General features: G+C 39.9%; 1 protein-coding gene across 17 annotated transcripts in view; it reads left to right on the forward strand.

The window, feature by feature from the left end:
- Window positions 1–18,617, forward strand: part of ATP2B2 (ATPase plasma membrane Ca2+ transporting 2) — a 380,463-nt gene that overhangs the window by 277,667 nt on the left and 84,179 nt on the right. For all 17 annotated transcript variants that reach the window (XR_014854795.1, XM_085073053.1, XM_085073049.1 and 14 more), the window contains 2 exons: window positions 12,445–12,702; window positions 13,590–13,715. Coding sequence is in view for 16 of the 17 variants with exons in the window: in XM_085073053.1 (XP_084929179.1) it covers window positions 12,445–12,702; window positions 13,590–13,715 (384 nt within the window). In the remaining variant the exon portion in view is untranslated. The remainder of the gene's footprint in view (window positions 1–12,444; window positions 12,703–13,589; window positions 13,716–18,617) is intronic.

Below are 18,617 nucleotides of genomic sequence, written 5' to 3' on the forward strand. Positions count from 1 at the left end.
CATTTATCAATTTTTACCTTGTCTTTACCCTGTCAGCCCATCCTACATTTCCCTCAGCATTTTCATTCAGGAGGGCTATTGAATGCCTAATGAAGCACATTTTTGAATCCTTTGCCAGACTTTTCCATCCTGAGGGCCTTGCAGGGCCCATACAAGATCCCAGGACATTTTCTACAGGAAAATATTGCATGTATCTCCCTGTCTCAAAAATATCTGTCACCCTGAGTTTCATTAATATGCACTTAATCAATTTGATTAATGAGTGAAAAACTCAGAAATGTCAGAAATGAGTCAGCTGAACAAAGTTAATTCTCTAGTCTTTTGTGGCAGCTTTACATCTTAATCTTTTTCTTTTCTTTTAAGAGCATTTTACATGTGATAACGTAGATTGCATTAAAAATACATAAACGTGGGCAGCATAAAAATCTAGTTTGTGAGGCCAACAATAATGTCATTTTGCAACCCTTCAAAAATCATAGCAGCACACAGCAATAAACAACTGTGAGCCTTTTGCCAGCCAGCCCAGCTATGAAGGATGGGAAACTGATTCCACAGCTTTGTGAGTGCACTTTAAACAACGTCCCCATCGGTCTCGGAGCATTTTTAAATGACTCTCTTTTGGCTACAAAAATCCAAAGAACAAATCCAGAACCCTCATGGTTCTGTAAGTCTGCACAGGGATTGTTACATAACATCCTGCAGGCACTGGGCAATAAGAAATCTATGGGAAATCATGGATAGCAGAGGCTGGAAGAACCACACAGCCTGAAAAGCTGATGTGTCCTAATAGGAATCCTGTATGGTCTTTGCTGCTGAGCAAATCACACTGATCCAGCTGTCACTGCAGCACAGGGCTTTACTCTGCTGCCCAGGGAGGAGCAGTCTCAAGAGAAGCCGAGCTATTAGCAAATAGCATCTTTTGGTATCAAACTGATTAATCTCACAAGCATGGATTGTTTTCAGAATTATCCAAACACGACTTTTGAGGAGTGTCGCTGCACACGCTCTAACTCTTTTCTCGTTCATCATAAAAATTAAACCATAAGATTCCCCAAGGATTTTTTTTTTAAACCAGTCTAAACAGTCTGTCAGCACGAGGGATGAAGCAGTTGGCAGCCTGGAAAACAGGAGAAAAGGAAGTCTCTGCCCTGTTCAAAACAGCTTGTTCTGCCAGAACCCCCATTTAACCTCCTTCCTCCCAGCGCGGGGATGAGGTGGAGCAGCATATGCTGCTAGAGACATTGACCCAAGCTGTTTGCTGAGGAAACTTAGCTCCTGGGAGAATTTGCCTTTTGATTCCTGCTCCAAATCCTCCTTCAGTGCAAGGTCTGAACACCCAGGAGCAGGGAGCAGGCTGGGGGGTGTGCTGTGTGTCCCAAGGGTCAGACACAGGTGACCCCATTGTCACCAAGCCCTGCTCAAGGCTGAGGCCATGGCGAGAGGATTGTGTCCCTCTGGGTTGTCATTGCCTGGAGACAGCACTGAATTCCTGACACCTTCTTGCTTTTGTGTTTATTTCCAGTTTGGAAATTATTTTCCAAATTATTTTAAACAACAATTATTTTACAACATTACAACAGTTACAAAAATAATTACGACAATTATTGTAAACAGCAATTAAACAACAAAATAAAACAATTATTTTCCAGGTGGAAAAGAAGGGACAAATGTAGGTTGGGGATGAATGGGTGAGAGTCCTGGGGGATGTGGGGTGATGGGAGAGCAAGTTGTGCTTTACAAGGATGTAAAGACCAATTTGGGGTATTTGATTTGCAGCCATGTCTTGTCTGCTTGAAGATAACTTGATTATAAATAGCAGGGAATAGCTGTTGGTGCAGACTTACCCATCTTTTCCTATGGGGATTTGAAATGTGAGCAGAATGGCAGCAGTGCAGAGGAATGCAAATATTGCACTGAAGCTGACAAAGGGAGCCAAAATATTACCTTAAAAATATTTACCTGGTGTCTAAAAAAACAACCAAATCAAAATTCCCTCAAATCAATGAGAACACAGAAACTCTGAAAACATTTTTATTGTCAAAAATTAATAGCTTATGAAATAAAATAATAGAAAATACAGGAAAATTAAGTGTTTTCTTATCTCATTGTGACTTAAAAATAATTTTTAATTTGGCAGCTTTAAGATACCAATTATTTTTCAAATTTGCAAAATCTTTATGATGTGACCTTTTTAATACCAAACATTTTTTTGGATCAGGTTCTAGGATTATTTTACAGTTGGAGTTTAGACAAAATGCGTTAAATCCCAAAATCTGCCTGTGCTTATGGTTCCTTTCTGTTGGTGGGGTTGAATTAGAATGAAAATCTGTTACCTGGAAAAGAAAATGTTTAAGCACAGAAACAAACCAGAAATACCTTTTTGAACAGGAAGGCACTTTGCATATATGCATATTTTCATGTATATATATACACACACACACACATCTCTGCCATTAGAAAAGTTACATTTAAACAACTAAATCCAATTTATTTCTGTCTTGCATAAATTCTGCCTTTTCTCTCCAGGAGATGCTGCTCCTCTCATTTCAGTTAAGTGTGCATAATTAATATGCAGAATATATAGAAGGTGCATTCTAAATGGAGATTATCCTAATTGCCTGCAGTTTAGGGATGTATCCATGTGAACATTTTAGCTTGGATTCTGAATATTCCTCAGCAGTCCCATCTCCTGTGTGTCCCCAGTGAGGGTCACATTTCAGGGTGTTTCTGGATGTGCATTCAGGGGGGATTTAATGACTGAAATGAATTTAATGAAAAACCCAGGCCAGGACACATTTCCCAGCTCAGAGGTTTGCACTGTAAAACTGCTTTTATACCAACGCTGGTGTTGGCACAACTTTTTTGATGCCTTCTGCTGTATGACCTGATGATAGAGTGTTTAATCCTTTACTGCTGTGATTTTTCACCTCAAATCTTTCCAGCATGAGGGAATGAAGGTGAGCAATTCAATGCAAGCAAGAAATATGCAGTTTAGGAGGATTTGGGGCTGAGCTCTGCACATTTCCCCTCCCTGCTTTGGCCAGGTTTTCTCCTGAATGAGGCAGGGACAGCACCAGCAGAGGCCCAGGTGCTCCAGCAGTGCCTCCAAGGGCAGCCTGAGCTCCAAATTTGGATTTTCTGGGATGGCAGTTTCCCAGCTGGGGTAATTGTTTAAACTACTCAGCTGCAAATTTTCTTAATCATTGCCTTCCCAGCGCTGAGGCTGTGAAAACTCTGAATTACCGTGTAGGGACCTGTTAAATGAGCCACCTTTCCTCAGGAAGCTCTCTCTGCAGTGCTGTGGGTTGGAAGAAGTTGGTAATTACTCCCTGAACGCTCTGGGTGTGTGGAGAGTGTCAGTCAGACATCCCCACTGCTCCCCCTGCTCCTCTCGGGGCTTTAGAAGCTCCAGTGCAACATCTGTCAACATTTCCAGGCAAAGCCAACTTTATTCAGTTTGGTTTTTTTCAGAATTTTGGTAGCATTTCTGTTGAATGCTCCCAAATTCCGTTCTGTTAGAACATCTTGTTTTAAAGAATAAAAAAAAAATAAATTGCAAAGAGGGAATATTTTTGGAAGCAAGCACATTTCGTTTCTGTCAGAACACAGGCAGAGAGTGATGGAACAGCACAAGCACCCATTGGTGAGGCAGATGCCTCCCTGAAAGCTTTCCTCAGTGATTTGCTCTTTTCATCCTGGTGTTCAGCAGGAAGGGAAGAGCTCTGTCGATGCCACTCGGCGTTGAGGCACGAGTGAGACAGCCAGCTCTCCAGCAGAGGATGTAGTTATCAGCCATTTGTTGTTCTGTGGCGATGGGAATGTTGTCAGGCTCTCTCTGCATCGAGTGCCCTGCTGAGAGCTGCTCTGCTGGGTTGATTGCCCAGCCCAGCTCTGTTTGCTGGGCTGGCAGGGATGTGCCCAGGGCTGAGCTGAGCAGGTCAGAGCTTCCTCCTCCTCCTCCTCCTCACCCAGCTGTGCTGGGGAAGGGCTGGAGGTGCTCAGGGATTGCCCCATGAGGAATGGCAGCATTTTCCTGTTTGCAGAGCCCAGCTTCAGCTCTCTGATATGCACAGAGTGCCTGCAGAGCACATTTTCCTGACTTTACAGATATTTTTCCTTCGTCCCTCCATGTTCAGTAAGACAACTTTATCCCAGTAGCTGCAGTATTCCCTATTTTTCACTTTCTAATAGCAAGGTTAGCACTCTAAATCAAACTTAATTAAACTTTTCCAAGTGAGTAAATGCCAACATATGGACAGCCACTTCCCTGCTAATAACAACCTAACAGAAATCCTAATTTCTAATTGGTTTTATTCCTAATGATTAGTTTGCATTGGCACAACTGCCTGTTTCAAATGTGGCCTTGCAACATGTGATGATGAAAAAAAGACATTTCTGTCCCTCCTTGTTTTACTCTGAATTAGCCAATGCTATTTATATTAGTGTTCCATCCAGAACTCTGGCATCACAGTTCCCGGTGTTGCTAATTCAATTTAGTCCATACATCTTTCAAACCAGATTTGTGTTTTGCATTGATTTTTTTCCTAGTTATGGCATTTAAGCAACAGTTTGAAGGGGATCCCTTATTTGTTCTTCATTGCTGTAAATTGTTTTTTGCTGCTGTCTGAACTTAACATATTTTCCTGGTAGAACTAAAGCAACTGGGTTACCCTCAAGGTAGAGTTTTTGGGGTATCAAGGCTGGCTGTGAAACAAGATTTCTCAATGTATTTTCATTCTTTGCTGGAATTGAACTGAGGTCTTTCAGCTTTTTTTCCACAAAAAACCCTGAGAAAAAGAGCCTAAACTGGGCAAAACTATTTAAGGTTAAGACTGTGTGCACCTGTTCTGCATTCCTGGAACAGTGACTTCAATCTGGAGAATTTTGTAGCTCTATTTTTGTATATCCTGCATGAATATAAAGAAACTTTCAAACTTCATCAGAATTTCCCTTGTGGACATCAATATCGATACTGAAAAGCAGTGTCAGAATCAATCATTACTGACAAATGTGGGTTTTATATTTGATTTTTTTTTTCAATATTTCTATAGAGAGAGTTAAATAATATGAAGTATTGGTTTCTTTATTGAGCTGTTTGTACCTCTATATTTTTGAGATAAAAAAACAATACTTACAATTATCCCAGCACAGCCTTGCTGGCATGGACAAAGCTCTTGAACTAGGAAATGTGTTGTCCTGTACTGGGGACCTGAGTTTTTGGCTCAAAGTTTTGTCTTCTCTCAATTAATCCCCAAATAATTAATTACTTAGAGAATTTAAAAGAATGGTAATTTAGTTATTTTATGGTCTTTTTAATTTTTTTTTCCTGCTACCTCATAGATTCAGTAATGCCTGTGAAGCTGTTTATGGTTGGTTATTATTATGGGGCTAAACATTCTGGTGTAAGAACAATTCTTCTGCAAATTCTTCCTGGGCTGCAGAAATTCAAGTGAATGTAATTGCTCTTTGCTAAGTGTTTTGATGAAGATAAATTGCACTGCTTGTTTCAGAATATGCCCACCTTAATTTTTACCATATTCTAAACTGCTTCTAGTTTAAAAAACAAAATACCTGTTTCTAGATTGAGATCACATTAAAATTTATCAGAAGAAATTGCCTTTTCTGAAGCCTCCCCATTATAAACTTCTCAGTTCCTAATTTCCTGCTTTTCTGGCTGGATTCACAATCTCTCTGTCTTTGTGACTCTCTTTCCCCTGTTCTGAACCCATCAGCTTTGGAATGGGAGAACAAATGAAGTTCTGCTCGTCCGGCCCTGCTTGGGGTTTTTGCGTCAATTGATATTTTCATAGCAATGTGGAGATATTTTTATTTTTACTTTTACTTTTATTTTCATTTTAATTTTTATTTTCATTTTTATTCTTATTTTTACTTTTTCTTTTTCTTTTTTGTTTTCTTATTTTATTTTTACTTTTACTTTTACTTTTACTTTTACTTTTACTTATTTTATTTTTATTTTCTTTTTATTTCTATTTTTACTTTTTTATTTTTATTTATTTTTACTTTTATTTTTACTTTTATTTTTACTTTTATTTTTACTTTTATTTTTACTTTTATTTTTACTTTTATTTTTAATTTCATTTTTACTTTCATTTATTGTGTTTTGCTTTTTATTTATTACAATCTTGTGTGGCTCCACTGCATCACACTGTCCATTCCATGTCGTTCCCCACACAAGGTGAGCTTTGGGACCAAATTCCTGCCTGGATCTCAGTGCATGGATGGATGACAGGAGCTTTAGGCTCAAGCTGGCATCACTAACAACACATTAGGAACTTGCAAAGTGCAAAATGTGCACATTGTGCCACGTGGGAGCTGCAAATTAAAGAATTATTTGCTAATGCAGAGTGATTTATGATGTACATCTGCTTCCCCCAAATCTGCTCTGGGCTGCAGACAGTGAAGTCCCCCAGGATCCCCCCTTGGTTAGAGATGTGAGCTCTCTGACCAAACTGGGCTGATGTGGATTTTGCTCATCCCACACCTTGCCAGGTGCCAGGCAGGGCTCAGCTCTCGGCTGGGGATGGGAGGGAATGGGATTTAGAGCTTTGGGATGGAATAGGAAATCCTCTCACATATTTGCCAGCAAGAGATCCTGCAGGAATATTCACTCTGTAAGTAGGACTCGGCTAGGACGTGACCTTGAGAGTCAAGTGGTTGAATAACTGCACTTGAATTCCTGGTAATGAACACAGGACAGCTTTTCAAGGTCTAGTTCCTGCCTTTGGAACCTGTGCTTTACCTTTGCAGTATGAGGTGATATTTCCAGCCATCTCTAGCTCGGAGCAACAGAAGCGAAGCTCTAACAACCCAATGTCAAGGTTTTTCTCTTGCAATCCCTAAGAATAGAACTTGCCATGAAATTTCCCTTTTTTTTTTTTTTTCTTCTTTTTCCTTTTTCTATTCAACAAAAGGAAGTAAAGCTGAATATAAACACTGTAGAAGCAGTTGCTTGGTCCTGTTCCCTTCACTGCCTTTGGTGGAGTGAGGATCGACCTGTCCTTCTGGCTGAGCTTCCCAAAATGCATCTCCTCGCTGCCAGGCAGAAGAATCCTGCTCAGCATATCCCATCTGCTGAAATGGAGGGAACATTCCAATGAGCATCTCTGTGCTCCCCAGTGTGATCAGGCTGAGGAATGTGTGACTAGATCTGCTTGCAGGGCTCACGGATTTGTTTCCTTGCATCTAGATGTCAGAAATGTGTAAATATTTAATAGTAAGCTCTGGAGTTGACAGTTACATAAGGAACCCACAGGGACAGCAGCTCTTTGCTTCCCCTGCCCACCCCCTGGAGCTCTTACATAACCCACTGAGCATCACACAGCAAGGAGGGCTCACATTGGGTTCCAATCTGTGCCCAAAAGTCACCCCTAGTGAAGGGACAAACCCCTGAACCTCAGATGTTTGTAGGGGAAGTTTCTCACACCCCTAAATCCCTTCTGTGGGGCAGAAAGGGTTTGGAGAGCACAGCCTGACTACTGCAGTACCTTGGGAATGTTGGGCAGGGCTGTATAAACCCCTGGAGAGGGGGAGAGAAGGGCAGGAACCCTGGAAGCTCTGGAAATTTCTGCCCCTCTGCCTGAGCTGGGGCTCTGCGGTGACACTGAGCTGTGGCACTGAGCTGTGGCACTGAGCTGTGGCTCTGAGGTGACTCTGAGCTGTGGAACTGGGGTGACACTGAGCTGTGGCACTGAGCTGTGGCTCTGAGGTGACACTGAGCTGTGGCTCTGAAGTGACACTGAGCTGTGCCCCCTGTGCCCTCCTGCTCTGCCCTGGTGGGCAGTGATTGAACACGAGCTCATCCCGTGTCACACAGGGGACATTTGGCAGGAAGGGAGGTGGCACTCCCTGCTGGGACTGACTGTGAGTGATGATCCAACACACCGAGGAATGTGCAGCAAGGAATGCTGCAGGATCTGTCACAGCTTTAACAGCCTCATTAAGGAGGGACATTTATGGTTTTTAGTGTGTAATTTTTTGGTTATTTTTCCTTTCATTACACAGCTAAACCCATTTATAAAGCAAGAACCATCGCTGGTTAGATGATAGGATAACTATCGTTAGTTATCCTGTCTAGTTAGGAGTTATCAGTTAGGATTTATCAATCTAGTTAGGAGTTATCAGCCCAGCTCTGCTGATGAGAAAGCTCTAACTCAGAGCTGCTCAATTTGCTTTAATAACACCAGCGCTGGAGCTGCAGCCAGGGAAAAACGTCTTTAGAGAAAACGATTCAATAAAAAGTTTGTATCAGGGGAACTGGTGTCTTTCTGATGACAAAACCAGTTTGACTGACTAAAAAAAATTACCTCTGGGGGTGTTAGGAGATTTTCCTGGGGAATTTAAATGCCAGAAGGTATTCTCAGCTTAAAAATAGCAGTGTGTAGGTTGAAATGAGTAGCTGAGAGGTATGTGCTGTAGGTTGGGATTTAGGAATACAGATGTTCGGAGATTCTTAAAAATGTACTTTTTCTGATTTTAAAATTACTGTGCTGTGGCTCAGGACCGTATAGTTTGTAATTATAATCATTATGGTGTTCAAAGCAGCTTTAAGAATCTCCTGATAAGCGTTTGAAATTTTAAGCAGATATTGTTTTTAGCTGCTCTGAGGCCGTGTGCTTCCTTCTGGATGTGCCCAGGTTTGGTTGATATCACGGGAAATGTGCACTGAAATGGTGTCTGTGGTGTTACAGCATCCCAGATCCAACAGGACACCAGCCTGGGGAGCTGTCAGGTGATGCTGGCTGGCTTTTTGTGGCTTTTTCCTATTGTTTCCCTTTCTCTCTTTCTGGCTTTCACCATGTTGAGATGATTAATAACATCAACCGATGATGATCTCGTGATGCTTCTTGCTCACTGCTCCTGAAGTGTTTCAGCTTGCATCTCCTCCTCTCCCTCCCCTTTCACCAAAAATACATTCAAGGTTTTTCTCCCATACAGTTCCCTTTCATAACCTATGCCTTGCATCATTTTTTTTCCTTCTAAACCCTTTTATATCATTAAATTCTGCCAATGCAGAGTGAGTTCTCAGGCTGGTTTGGGTTGTGCAGGCAGAGGTGCAGCCCAGGTGGGCACTGGGGCTTTGCTCAGCTCTCCAGGCTCCTGGGCAGCTTTGGAGCCCTGAGCTCCATCCTGCTGAGATGCAAACCCAGCTGGCTTCTCCACATGGGATGGGTGGCAGAAATTTCCCATTCTTTTTTCCCCTGGATCCTCCTTACCTTTGGATTTTTTATTCCTTTCATATGCCCTCTATAGAAAACCTTTCCAACAGCCTTTGCTGATCTATTTCTGGTCCAGTTTTCAGCTTTTAAAGTTCTCTTCTCCTTCCATGAGGTTCTGGTAATGTCCTTTCAGATATTTTCTGGGCACAGTCACCTTGGTCCTTTTTTGTATTTCTGAGTGTCCTCAGAGGCTTTGCTGCCAGGTTCTCCCTCTCCTGGGGAGTTCCAGCTCACCTGGGTGGGTTTTTTTTTTGATAAATTAATCCATTTTATAGTTTCATCTGATTTTTCTGCACAAAAGGACTCCCAGCCCTTTCCATTCTGGACTTGCAGATCATCTCAGTTTCCAGCCCTGCACATCTCCTGTCATGTTGAGGCTTTGGCCATGACAAAGTCAGAGAGAATAACTCTGTATTTTAAACCTGTTTACCTCCCTGGAATTGGGTGTTCTGAGATAGAGCCTCTGCTAAAAGTGGTTTCAAATGAGAACATCACAATTCACTGTCTTGGAATCAAACCCTGCCACAAAACACATCTGCATGGTAACAACTATTTTGTGATGCTTTTCACTCTGTGCATTTCAATAATTCAATAATTCAGGCATATTTTTGATATAACACTGAGAGCCACGTGCTCTCTCTGAAAGCAGAACAGCAATCTTATACCTTAATGTGAATTTTTCAAGCTTATATGAACATTTTTTCATGAACATGAACCACTTTAAACTCTACTTTGCTACCTAGGTATATTGATATGGTGTATTTTATGTGTCTCCTTAATATTTCTAATTTTCTCCTTATCTGTGAGGTCAATACTGGGTCACTCTGCGCTGCAATAAGACAGATAATATAAATATAAAGTTAAGTAGTATTTGTGTTTTCCCCCTATAAATACATAAAGTTTCTTCCTGTAAATCCAAATAAGTCTTTCTATAACTTCCAAAAAAACCATGACACTGGAAGAAAAATGAAAAACCCTTTTAACATTTTCCTGAAGTTTTTAAACAAAACACTTTTTGTTTTTCCTGAAGTTCATGATAAAACATTAGACAGATTATACCAATGGAGATGCAGATTTCCTTTACTTTTTTTCCTATTAAAAAGGAAAAATTCTTGAATAGTTTTGAAGCAAGAACACATAGTTCAACAAAATGGTTTTGGTGAGGTCTAGCAATTAATTTCTCTGTTCACTCCTAGAATTCTTTCCTCCCCCTCCAATCCCTCTGCTCCACTTGAATTTCTCATTGTCAGATTAAATGAACAGAAAAAGAATCAAATGCATTTAAAGTTTTGTTGTTTTCATTGGGCTATGGAGAATTTTCTCAGGATTTTAAGTTCTAACCATGATTTTTTATTGAGTGTGGAAACTTGTCAGATTTAGCAGCACTTTTCAAAAGCTTGAGCTAAGCTGAATCTGTTCCCTTCAGATTTTCTTTCGTTCTTAAAAACATCTTTTGGAATAAAGTACATTTGCTGGAGTAAAATACATTTGCTCAGCTAAAGAGTGAATTATGTTCTTTGCTTGTGCATAATCTACAAAGTATCTCCAGGTAATTCCTTTTATCTTAATGATCACATCTTGTATTATTTGCATGCTCCATGATAGTATTTCTGTGAACGTGGAGATCACTTCTGACAACACAAACACAAAATTAACTTCACTACTCAAGTCAAGGAATATTTTTATTTTTATTTTTTTACCTGGATTAGCTTAATTAAGAAGTTGGACATTTAATTTTTTTTTTTTAACTGGAGGGTCTTGGAAATATTACTCTCGAGCAGCTCTTAATAATTTTGTACAAGCTGGACTAAATTTCAACCATGTGAGAAGGAAATGAAATCAGTGCTTCAGACCAGGCAACATTACTTTTGTGAGAAATGAGAGAGGAGGTTTGCTCTTAAAAAAACAGAATCATCATTATACTTTAAGTATATCTAGTGAAAAAGGGAGAGTGAATTCTGGTGTTATATCTGCTGAAACAGAATTACTGCCCTTGGGAGCAGCCTTGGCCTTTCCCTTAGAAGTCTCTGGGTAAACTGCAGAGAAGTTGCTAAAAACTCCATTTATTTTCATTTTCTCCCTCTCTTAGCTGCTCTTCAGTCTCATCTTCCTTCCTTTGACTCCTGGAAGTTTTGTCATTGTTCACACGCAAGAGTAATTACTCAGCTGGTTAATGAATTATGATGCTTCTGTTCCAGGGAAGCCTTTGGAACTTGGAAATAGAAATCAGATTGGTTATTAATTCCCTCTAGTGACAGGTGATGAATAAAGCAAAATCAAACTTTAGTCAGAGGTGGGAGTGAAGGTGAGTTCTCCTCTCTCCCCTAAGCTGGGAGATCTCTGGATTGGGGTTCTGGAATGGCTGCTTGGCTGGCCTGTGGTTCTCCAGGTGCTCTTGCATTTAGAAGGAGATCTCTGTCAGTTTTATTTCTCTATCTAAATTTTAATGGCATCCAACTTTGAAATAGCTAATTAGCAGACTTATATAAAGTAATTTAGAATTAGCAGTTCAGGATAAAGTGTATTTCTCAATACTGTTTTAGTTGTGGCAGGAATAACATATTTACCGTTCTAGAAGCTGTATTTTTGTTCCCACTGTAGTTTTGATGAATTAATATCAGGAGATTGTTTTTACTCAATGTTCCTTAATACATCTCACCACATTTTGAAATGTTCATATACTTGGTTCACCCCAGTATTTTTCAACAATGTTCCTTGTACATGTCTTTAGTTGAGAACATTTAGAAATTGTATTGAAAATTATTTTTAAAAATTGTGTTAAAATGGTTTAATCAGGGTGTGTGTGTGTGAGTTAATGCCTTTGTTTTGCACTGATTAATGTCATTCATTGTTTTAGTCCTTCTTGCCACTTTCAGTATTGTTGTTATTCTTACCCTGCAGGCTCCTGGTGGCTTAGGTGAAGCTCTGAGCTCTTCTACCAGCCATCAGAACTGGTGCTTTCTCTTTCCACTGGTTTAGTTCAGCTTCACCAAGGATGGCTCGCTCAGTAGAAAAATTCAAAGAACTAAAATTCCTGTTGATTTTTTCCTCTCTCTTTCCCCCAGACCTCTTTATTTGTCCTTTTCCTCTGCTCTGCCACATTTCATTAGCAGGGAGAGCTCAGAAAAGCAGCTCCATTCCTCCCCTTGCCATGTCCCACCAAGTTTTATCCCTGTGCCAACTAACGTGTCTCTCCGTGGCTCTGCAGGGTGTGGCACTGCCACGGGAGGGGCTGAGGATGAGGGTGAGGCCGAAGCCGGCTGGATTGAAGGTGCAGCCATCCTGCTGTCTGTCATCTGCGTGGTCCTGGTCACTGCCTTCAACGACTGGAGCAAGGAGAAGCAGTTCCGCGGGCTGCAGAGCCGCATCGAGCAGGAGCAGAAGTTCACCGTGGTGCGAGGGGGACAGGTCATCCAGATCCCCGTGGCTGAGATCGTGGTGGGGGACATTGCCCAGGTCAAATATGGTGAGTGCAGGGCATTGAGAGCTTGTGTTGCCTCTGCTGGCCCTTCCCAGCAGGATGGACATTCACCAGCAGGGCTGTGTGTTGGTGTTGGCTGTGCTAAGGTGACAATTGGGCTGTCAGGGCAAAAGGAGAACCAAACAATCTGCTATACAGTTGTGCTGGGGAATCCATTTTATTGTTGGAAAACTCACCAGGACTAGGACTGCTCACACATTCTTTACCATGGAGGATTATATTATTCAGAATTTTATTTGTCCAGTTAGGGATAAGAAGAAGTATTTTTAAATGTTATATAAATGGGAACTGGGCCTCTGTGCTCACCTGAAAGTTGCTCCAGATGCAGATGGATCCCCAGCTCAGGTGCTGGAGAATTCCATGCCATAGGGAAGCTCTGTGCTCCAGTGGAGTGAAGAGTCCTGCAGGAGCTCTGTGCTCCATGCTGCAGTGAGTTGGTAATTCCAGCAACATCCCTGCTCCGTCAGCCACCACATTTCCCCTGGACTCACCTAAGGGCTTCCCCTGAGTGGGGAAGGGGAAAGGGCAGCTCAGCTGATAATGAGCTGCTGGTAATTAGCTGCTGTTAATTCCTCTGCAGTCTGACAGAGAAACCTTCATGCGATGGGAAGAGCCCTTCCCTGCCAAACCCCACGCTGGGGATGCTCATTGTGTGTTTGATGGGATACATTTGGGTTCTGGGGTAGCATGAAGCAAAAAAATATTCCCCTACAGGACTGCAGTACTGCGGCTCACGTGGGCAGAAATCCCTTCCCTGTGCTTCCATTTTACCTTTCAATGCAATTGTTAATTGTGATTTCCAGTAAAAGTCATGCTGTAATTATAAAAACAACCTCATGGCTGTTTTTCCCTTTCCCCTGTCCTGACCCCAGGTGACCTTCTACCTGCTGATGGGATATTCATCCAAGGAAATGATCTCAAAATCGACGAGAGCTCCTTGACTGGAGAGTCTGACCAGGTCCGCAAGTCCGTGGACAAAGACCCCATGCTGCTGTCAGGTAATTCCCTTTGCTTTTGGGATTTTGTTTGCTTTTCCTCTTCCATGAGCTTTTGGTATTAGATGTTTTTGATATTTTGATCACATACTCTGGCATGGTCACTTGGTGATTTAAAAGTATATTGGTTTTGGTTTTTTGGTTTTTTTTTTTTGGATGGTGTGCAATTATTTCTGATCATTGCTCTTATTTTATAAAGCTATAAAGAAATGAAATATTTTCAGAGAAAAAGTCTCACTCAGGGAAATAATGATTGTTTCAATTCATTTATTCATTCAATTAATTTTAATTTAACCATACATTTCAAAGACTTTTAAAGTTTCTTTAAACTCTTTGTGTGTAAGGAATGTAAAATAGAAGAAGGAACAATGTGTTTAAGAGCAACTGGATGTACAAAATATTTTGAGGTCAGCTTCTGTGGAAAATTCAAATCGTTTTTGTAATATAATTCTATACAGTAAATCAGTTAAACTGAATGGATTTTTAAGTTCTAATAAAGGTGGGTCATTTGTCAAAGGATTCCAGCTGGGATGTGATCACAAATAACAGAAATGCTGATATGTAACAATCAGTAACGTGTTATAAACTCAAAATCACTTTGAAATAATCAGGTTTCATTGCTATAGGGAGAGAAATTTGTCTTTACACTTCTAATGCAGAGTTGAATAAAGTTTAAACTCTTTATTTTTCTCTCACTGGATAATCTTTATGTAATTGCAGAAAAGGTGAAGAATTAATGGGATATTTTAATAAGCACTGCACAGACTTTTGTTCCATACTTCCCCTGATACATTTGGACTCAGGAACAGAATCAATGATTTGAGATTCTATCATGCAAAAAACTTTCTTTTTCTCTGGATGCACTGCAGGGTTTAATCCCAGTGATCCCTCTTGAGTCCTGCACTTTGTTCCTCATGCAAAATCTTGCAACCACCATGACTGTCAGGGTAGGTTTGGCTTGGTTTGAAAACTGAGCTCCTGTTGAGTGTTAACCTAGCCCTGTGTTTTTATAAGAGTCATTTAAAGGGAGAAAACTCCAAAAAACCAACAAAGCAAGCCTCTGCAAAATCATTACCAGGCCTTCAACTTTCCTCTTTACCTTTGTGCTTGAAGACATCAGTGAGTTCTCTTTTGCAATTTAGAGAAACAGTGGATGTTGCCACTGCTCTCCCTTAATCACCTGCTGGAAATGGAAGCAGCTCAGGTCCTTTGCCAGAGGAATCACTGAAAACATTGGCATGGCAGCCACAGGTTGTTCTGGGAGGCAGAATTTGGTGGAAGACAAACACCCAGGATTGGGGAGTGTTGCTTTCACTGCAGGCACCTGGAAGAGCATTTTTAATATCCAACCAGCTTCAGGGCCATAATTAAACTCAATGAGTTTCTGCTGCACTTGAGGAGCAATTTTGAGAGTCCAAATTACTAAAACATTTTCCTTTTTTTTTTTGTCCTCCCCCAGTTATTTAGACTAATTTGATGAGGGTGTGAAAGAGGTAGAGGAGCTCACCTGGCATGGTTCTCACCAAACTGAGGCTGGCAGGACATTATTTTATCCTGCCAAACTTAAAACAATATCTCTTTCTGTCCATGCAAAACAGGATTTGAAACAAAGGGAGCAGAGCTTAGACAAGAACAAATAAACCAAAGAAATCTCTTGGTCTTGGTGCTTTGCTATGTTTTGGAAATAAAAGCAAAGCTTGATTAAAGAATCAAGTCAGTTATAGCCTGGAGCAAAATAGTTCTGGTTTGGTCTTAATTCAATACCAGAACATCCAGAAAATATTCCAGGCTGAGCTTCTGGCACAGCAGGAACTTTCAGAACCAAGCAGTGAACTTGAAAAGTTGTGAATTATTTGGGTGGATTGAAATTCCTTGTAGACGAGGGTTCTTTTTTCAGGAAAACACTTTTTTTCCCATAGAGGGTATTCTGATGGTTGGTTCACTTTGTTATTAACTTTGGTTTCCTCTCAGTAAGTGCAGTGCCTAAACCATTGCTTAGATCTGCCCAAGGAGGATTTTTGTTCCCCACAAGTTTGCTGGAAGTGAAAAAGAAAACAGCATCAAGCCCCCAGACTGACACATTCTGATTTTCTTTTCTTATTTTTCTATTTCCAATCTATTTCACCAGAATGATTATTAGATTTAGGAATTTCTCAGTCTCATGTTTAGCTGGATTTTTGTCTGAAATAAAGTCCCGTAATAAGTTCTCTATCCATCTAATGTTTCCCTCTTGCTTTGCTAAACTTATTTCAGTTCTTCCTTTTCTGTCGTGGAATAATCACCATTTATCAACTTGAAATTAAATAATTACCACGTGAAAAAATACTTTTTACCAAGATCAAGTCCTTAGAGGGAAGCAACTCAGTAGAATTGTCCAAGAGGACGATGAAATACAATCTTTAGTGCCAGATCAGTGACAAACCTGCAGCCATTCCCCAATTCCACTTATGAAACAGCTGGTTGGAATCACTGAGCCTGGCTCTGAATCCAAACTGATTTAACTCCAATTCTGTTTCAATGGAGGTGGAAGGAGGTTTGTGGCTCTGTTTTGCAGCCTCACGTTGGGCAGAGGCTCAGGAAGGATCCCCAGCTGAGGTGGTTTGGCTCTGCAGGAGTGCAGAGCTCTGGGGTGAGGTGGGTGATGTTTCCCCAGGAAGCTGCTCAGCAGTGTGGGAGTGAGGAGATCTCTGCCCACCTTTGCAGCCCAGTTTGGGAGAAGATTCCCTGGGAACAAAGCAGCAATGCAAATAGCAAACTCCTAATGAGGATCTATTTGGAAACAGTGACACATCTTAAAGAGGCTCCTGTACATTTCTCTGGAAGGTTTCACAGCTTTTTCTTTCTGACTGAACCAACCAAGCCTGTGCTGGCTTTTAGAGATCTCTTCTCATCTTTAGGTTTGAATTGAATTCTTCTTTTTTTTTACTTTTTTTTAGGGTGGCAGAACTAAGTTGTATATTTGTGATGTTTTGCTGAAAGCAAAAAACTTTTTAAATAATGCAATTTTATCTCAGAAAGCCTTAATGCACTGAGAAGCTCTGTTCCTTTATTTTATTTTTATTTTAATTTGTTTGTTTTTCTGTTCAAACCCATCTGACCACTAGTGCATTTTTGGTTTTCTTTGCCCTCTTGCTGCAGAAATTTTCTCACATTCTGATATTTCTGCTCTCAAATTAGACTCAGTGCTGACAGATGTTCTCCCTGTTCTGTGTCTCTGGTTTCCTTTTAAGAACATGGGAGAGTTTGATTATTTAAAGATATTTTGATTATAAATAAATAGTTGCACTGCTTATTAGGTTCTAGGACAGCAACTGATGAGCAGTTAAGAAAATGGGAATTAAATATATATATATTGTGTATATATTTAAAGCATTGATCTGTTTAAGGACAGAGGTCTAGATCTCGTTCCATTTTTCAGCGTTTGAGATAACTCAGTAAATTTATACAGATGACAAGGAACTCAATAATTTAATTTTTTTTAAGGGAGAGAAGAAAAATCTTTCCATGGCTCTTCAGGTTTAGTAGATTTGAATTCCCAATGAGATTCTAAATGAGAAATTAATTATATTCTTGTGTGTGAGGTGAGGATCAAAAGAACAATGGTTAAAATCCAGCAAATAGTTGTTGATTTTTTTCTCACCATGAACAGTTTGTTTGTTAAAGTCTATTTTCACAGCTTCCAAACAACTTCAAATCCAGGAAAGAGCATTTAATTACAGCCCAAACCCAGAAAATATTCAATCTTGACTTGCTCTGTGACTTTAAGAAATTATTGCTTTTCCTCTGTGCTCTCACAGTGACTTAATAGGCACAATGTAATTTTCTACTAATAAAGACCATTTTTATATATAAAGAATATTTAAATATGTAATACATATATTTGTATAATATATAAAATATGTATTGCATATAAATATGTTTTATATAATATATTTAAAGAATGGAACATGAAGTCTGTCTCAGTGATTGGCTTCATCTCTCAGCAGTTTCTTCTCATGACATATTTGTTTTTCACCTGTTTTGCAGGAGAATTGCTGATCTGCTTTTCATCTTTACAAATCCACTGCCTGCTAAGGATTTCTCCCTTTAAACATTTCAAATATTACTTCAGTAATGAACTTTTTATCGCTGAGGATTTGATGCCATCCTTGGTGTATTTGTTCCTGTCCCTCCATGGAAGTTGATTTTAGCTAAGCTTTTAGGAATTTGCCTTAAAAACATTTCATAACAACAGATTGCTCTTCCCTTTCCCACTGTTTCTTATAAATTAGCCAATATGCAGTTCTTTTGAAATCTCTGTTATCAATTTTTTCCAAAATCAGAATATTTGGAATCAGCAATTTCTGTTTCTGTGTTACCACAACTCGTAGCTGAAGATTTCTGTGACCTTAGATGCATCTAATATTTGAGTCAATATGCAAAAAAAGAGCTGCAAATAAACAATTTCTGCACAGTAAAGCATGAAATATTTCTGAAAATGAATTTTCTCAACATTACACAGTTAAATGAATGATCCTTCTCAGAAAAACTGAATATCTGTGGCAGTTTGATTTAGTAACAGAAATTTCTTATACTGGATTTGTTTCCAATACTCTTCTTGCTATTTGGGAATCTCCTGAATAAATTAAACATCTCCTTAAATATTTTTCTCTAATTTCTGAAGTTTCAAGATGCAAAATTATCTTCAAAAATATTTTTCTATGCTTGTAAGTCAACCATAAGTGAGAAAAGTGAGAGAAATTACACATATTTTCACTGTTTATGTAACAATTGCAGTCAATGCAATCTTGATTAGGGTCACCAAGGGATGTTTGCAAAACCTTTTCCAAGTCATCAGAATTGGCTGGAGGAAGATAAACTGGTTTTTTTCCAAGAGGTAAACGTGGTTAGTGACAATATTTCTTT

Source organism: Lichenostomus cassidix, chromosome 12 (genome assembly GCF_008360975.1).
Source record: "Lichenostomus cassidix isolate B80296 chromosome 12, HeHo_3.0, whole genome shotgun sequence".
NCBI classification, from domain to species: domain Eukaryota; kingdom Metazoa; phylum Chordata; class Aves; order Passeriformes; family Meliphagidae; genus Lichenostomus; species Lichenostomus cassidix.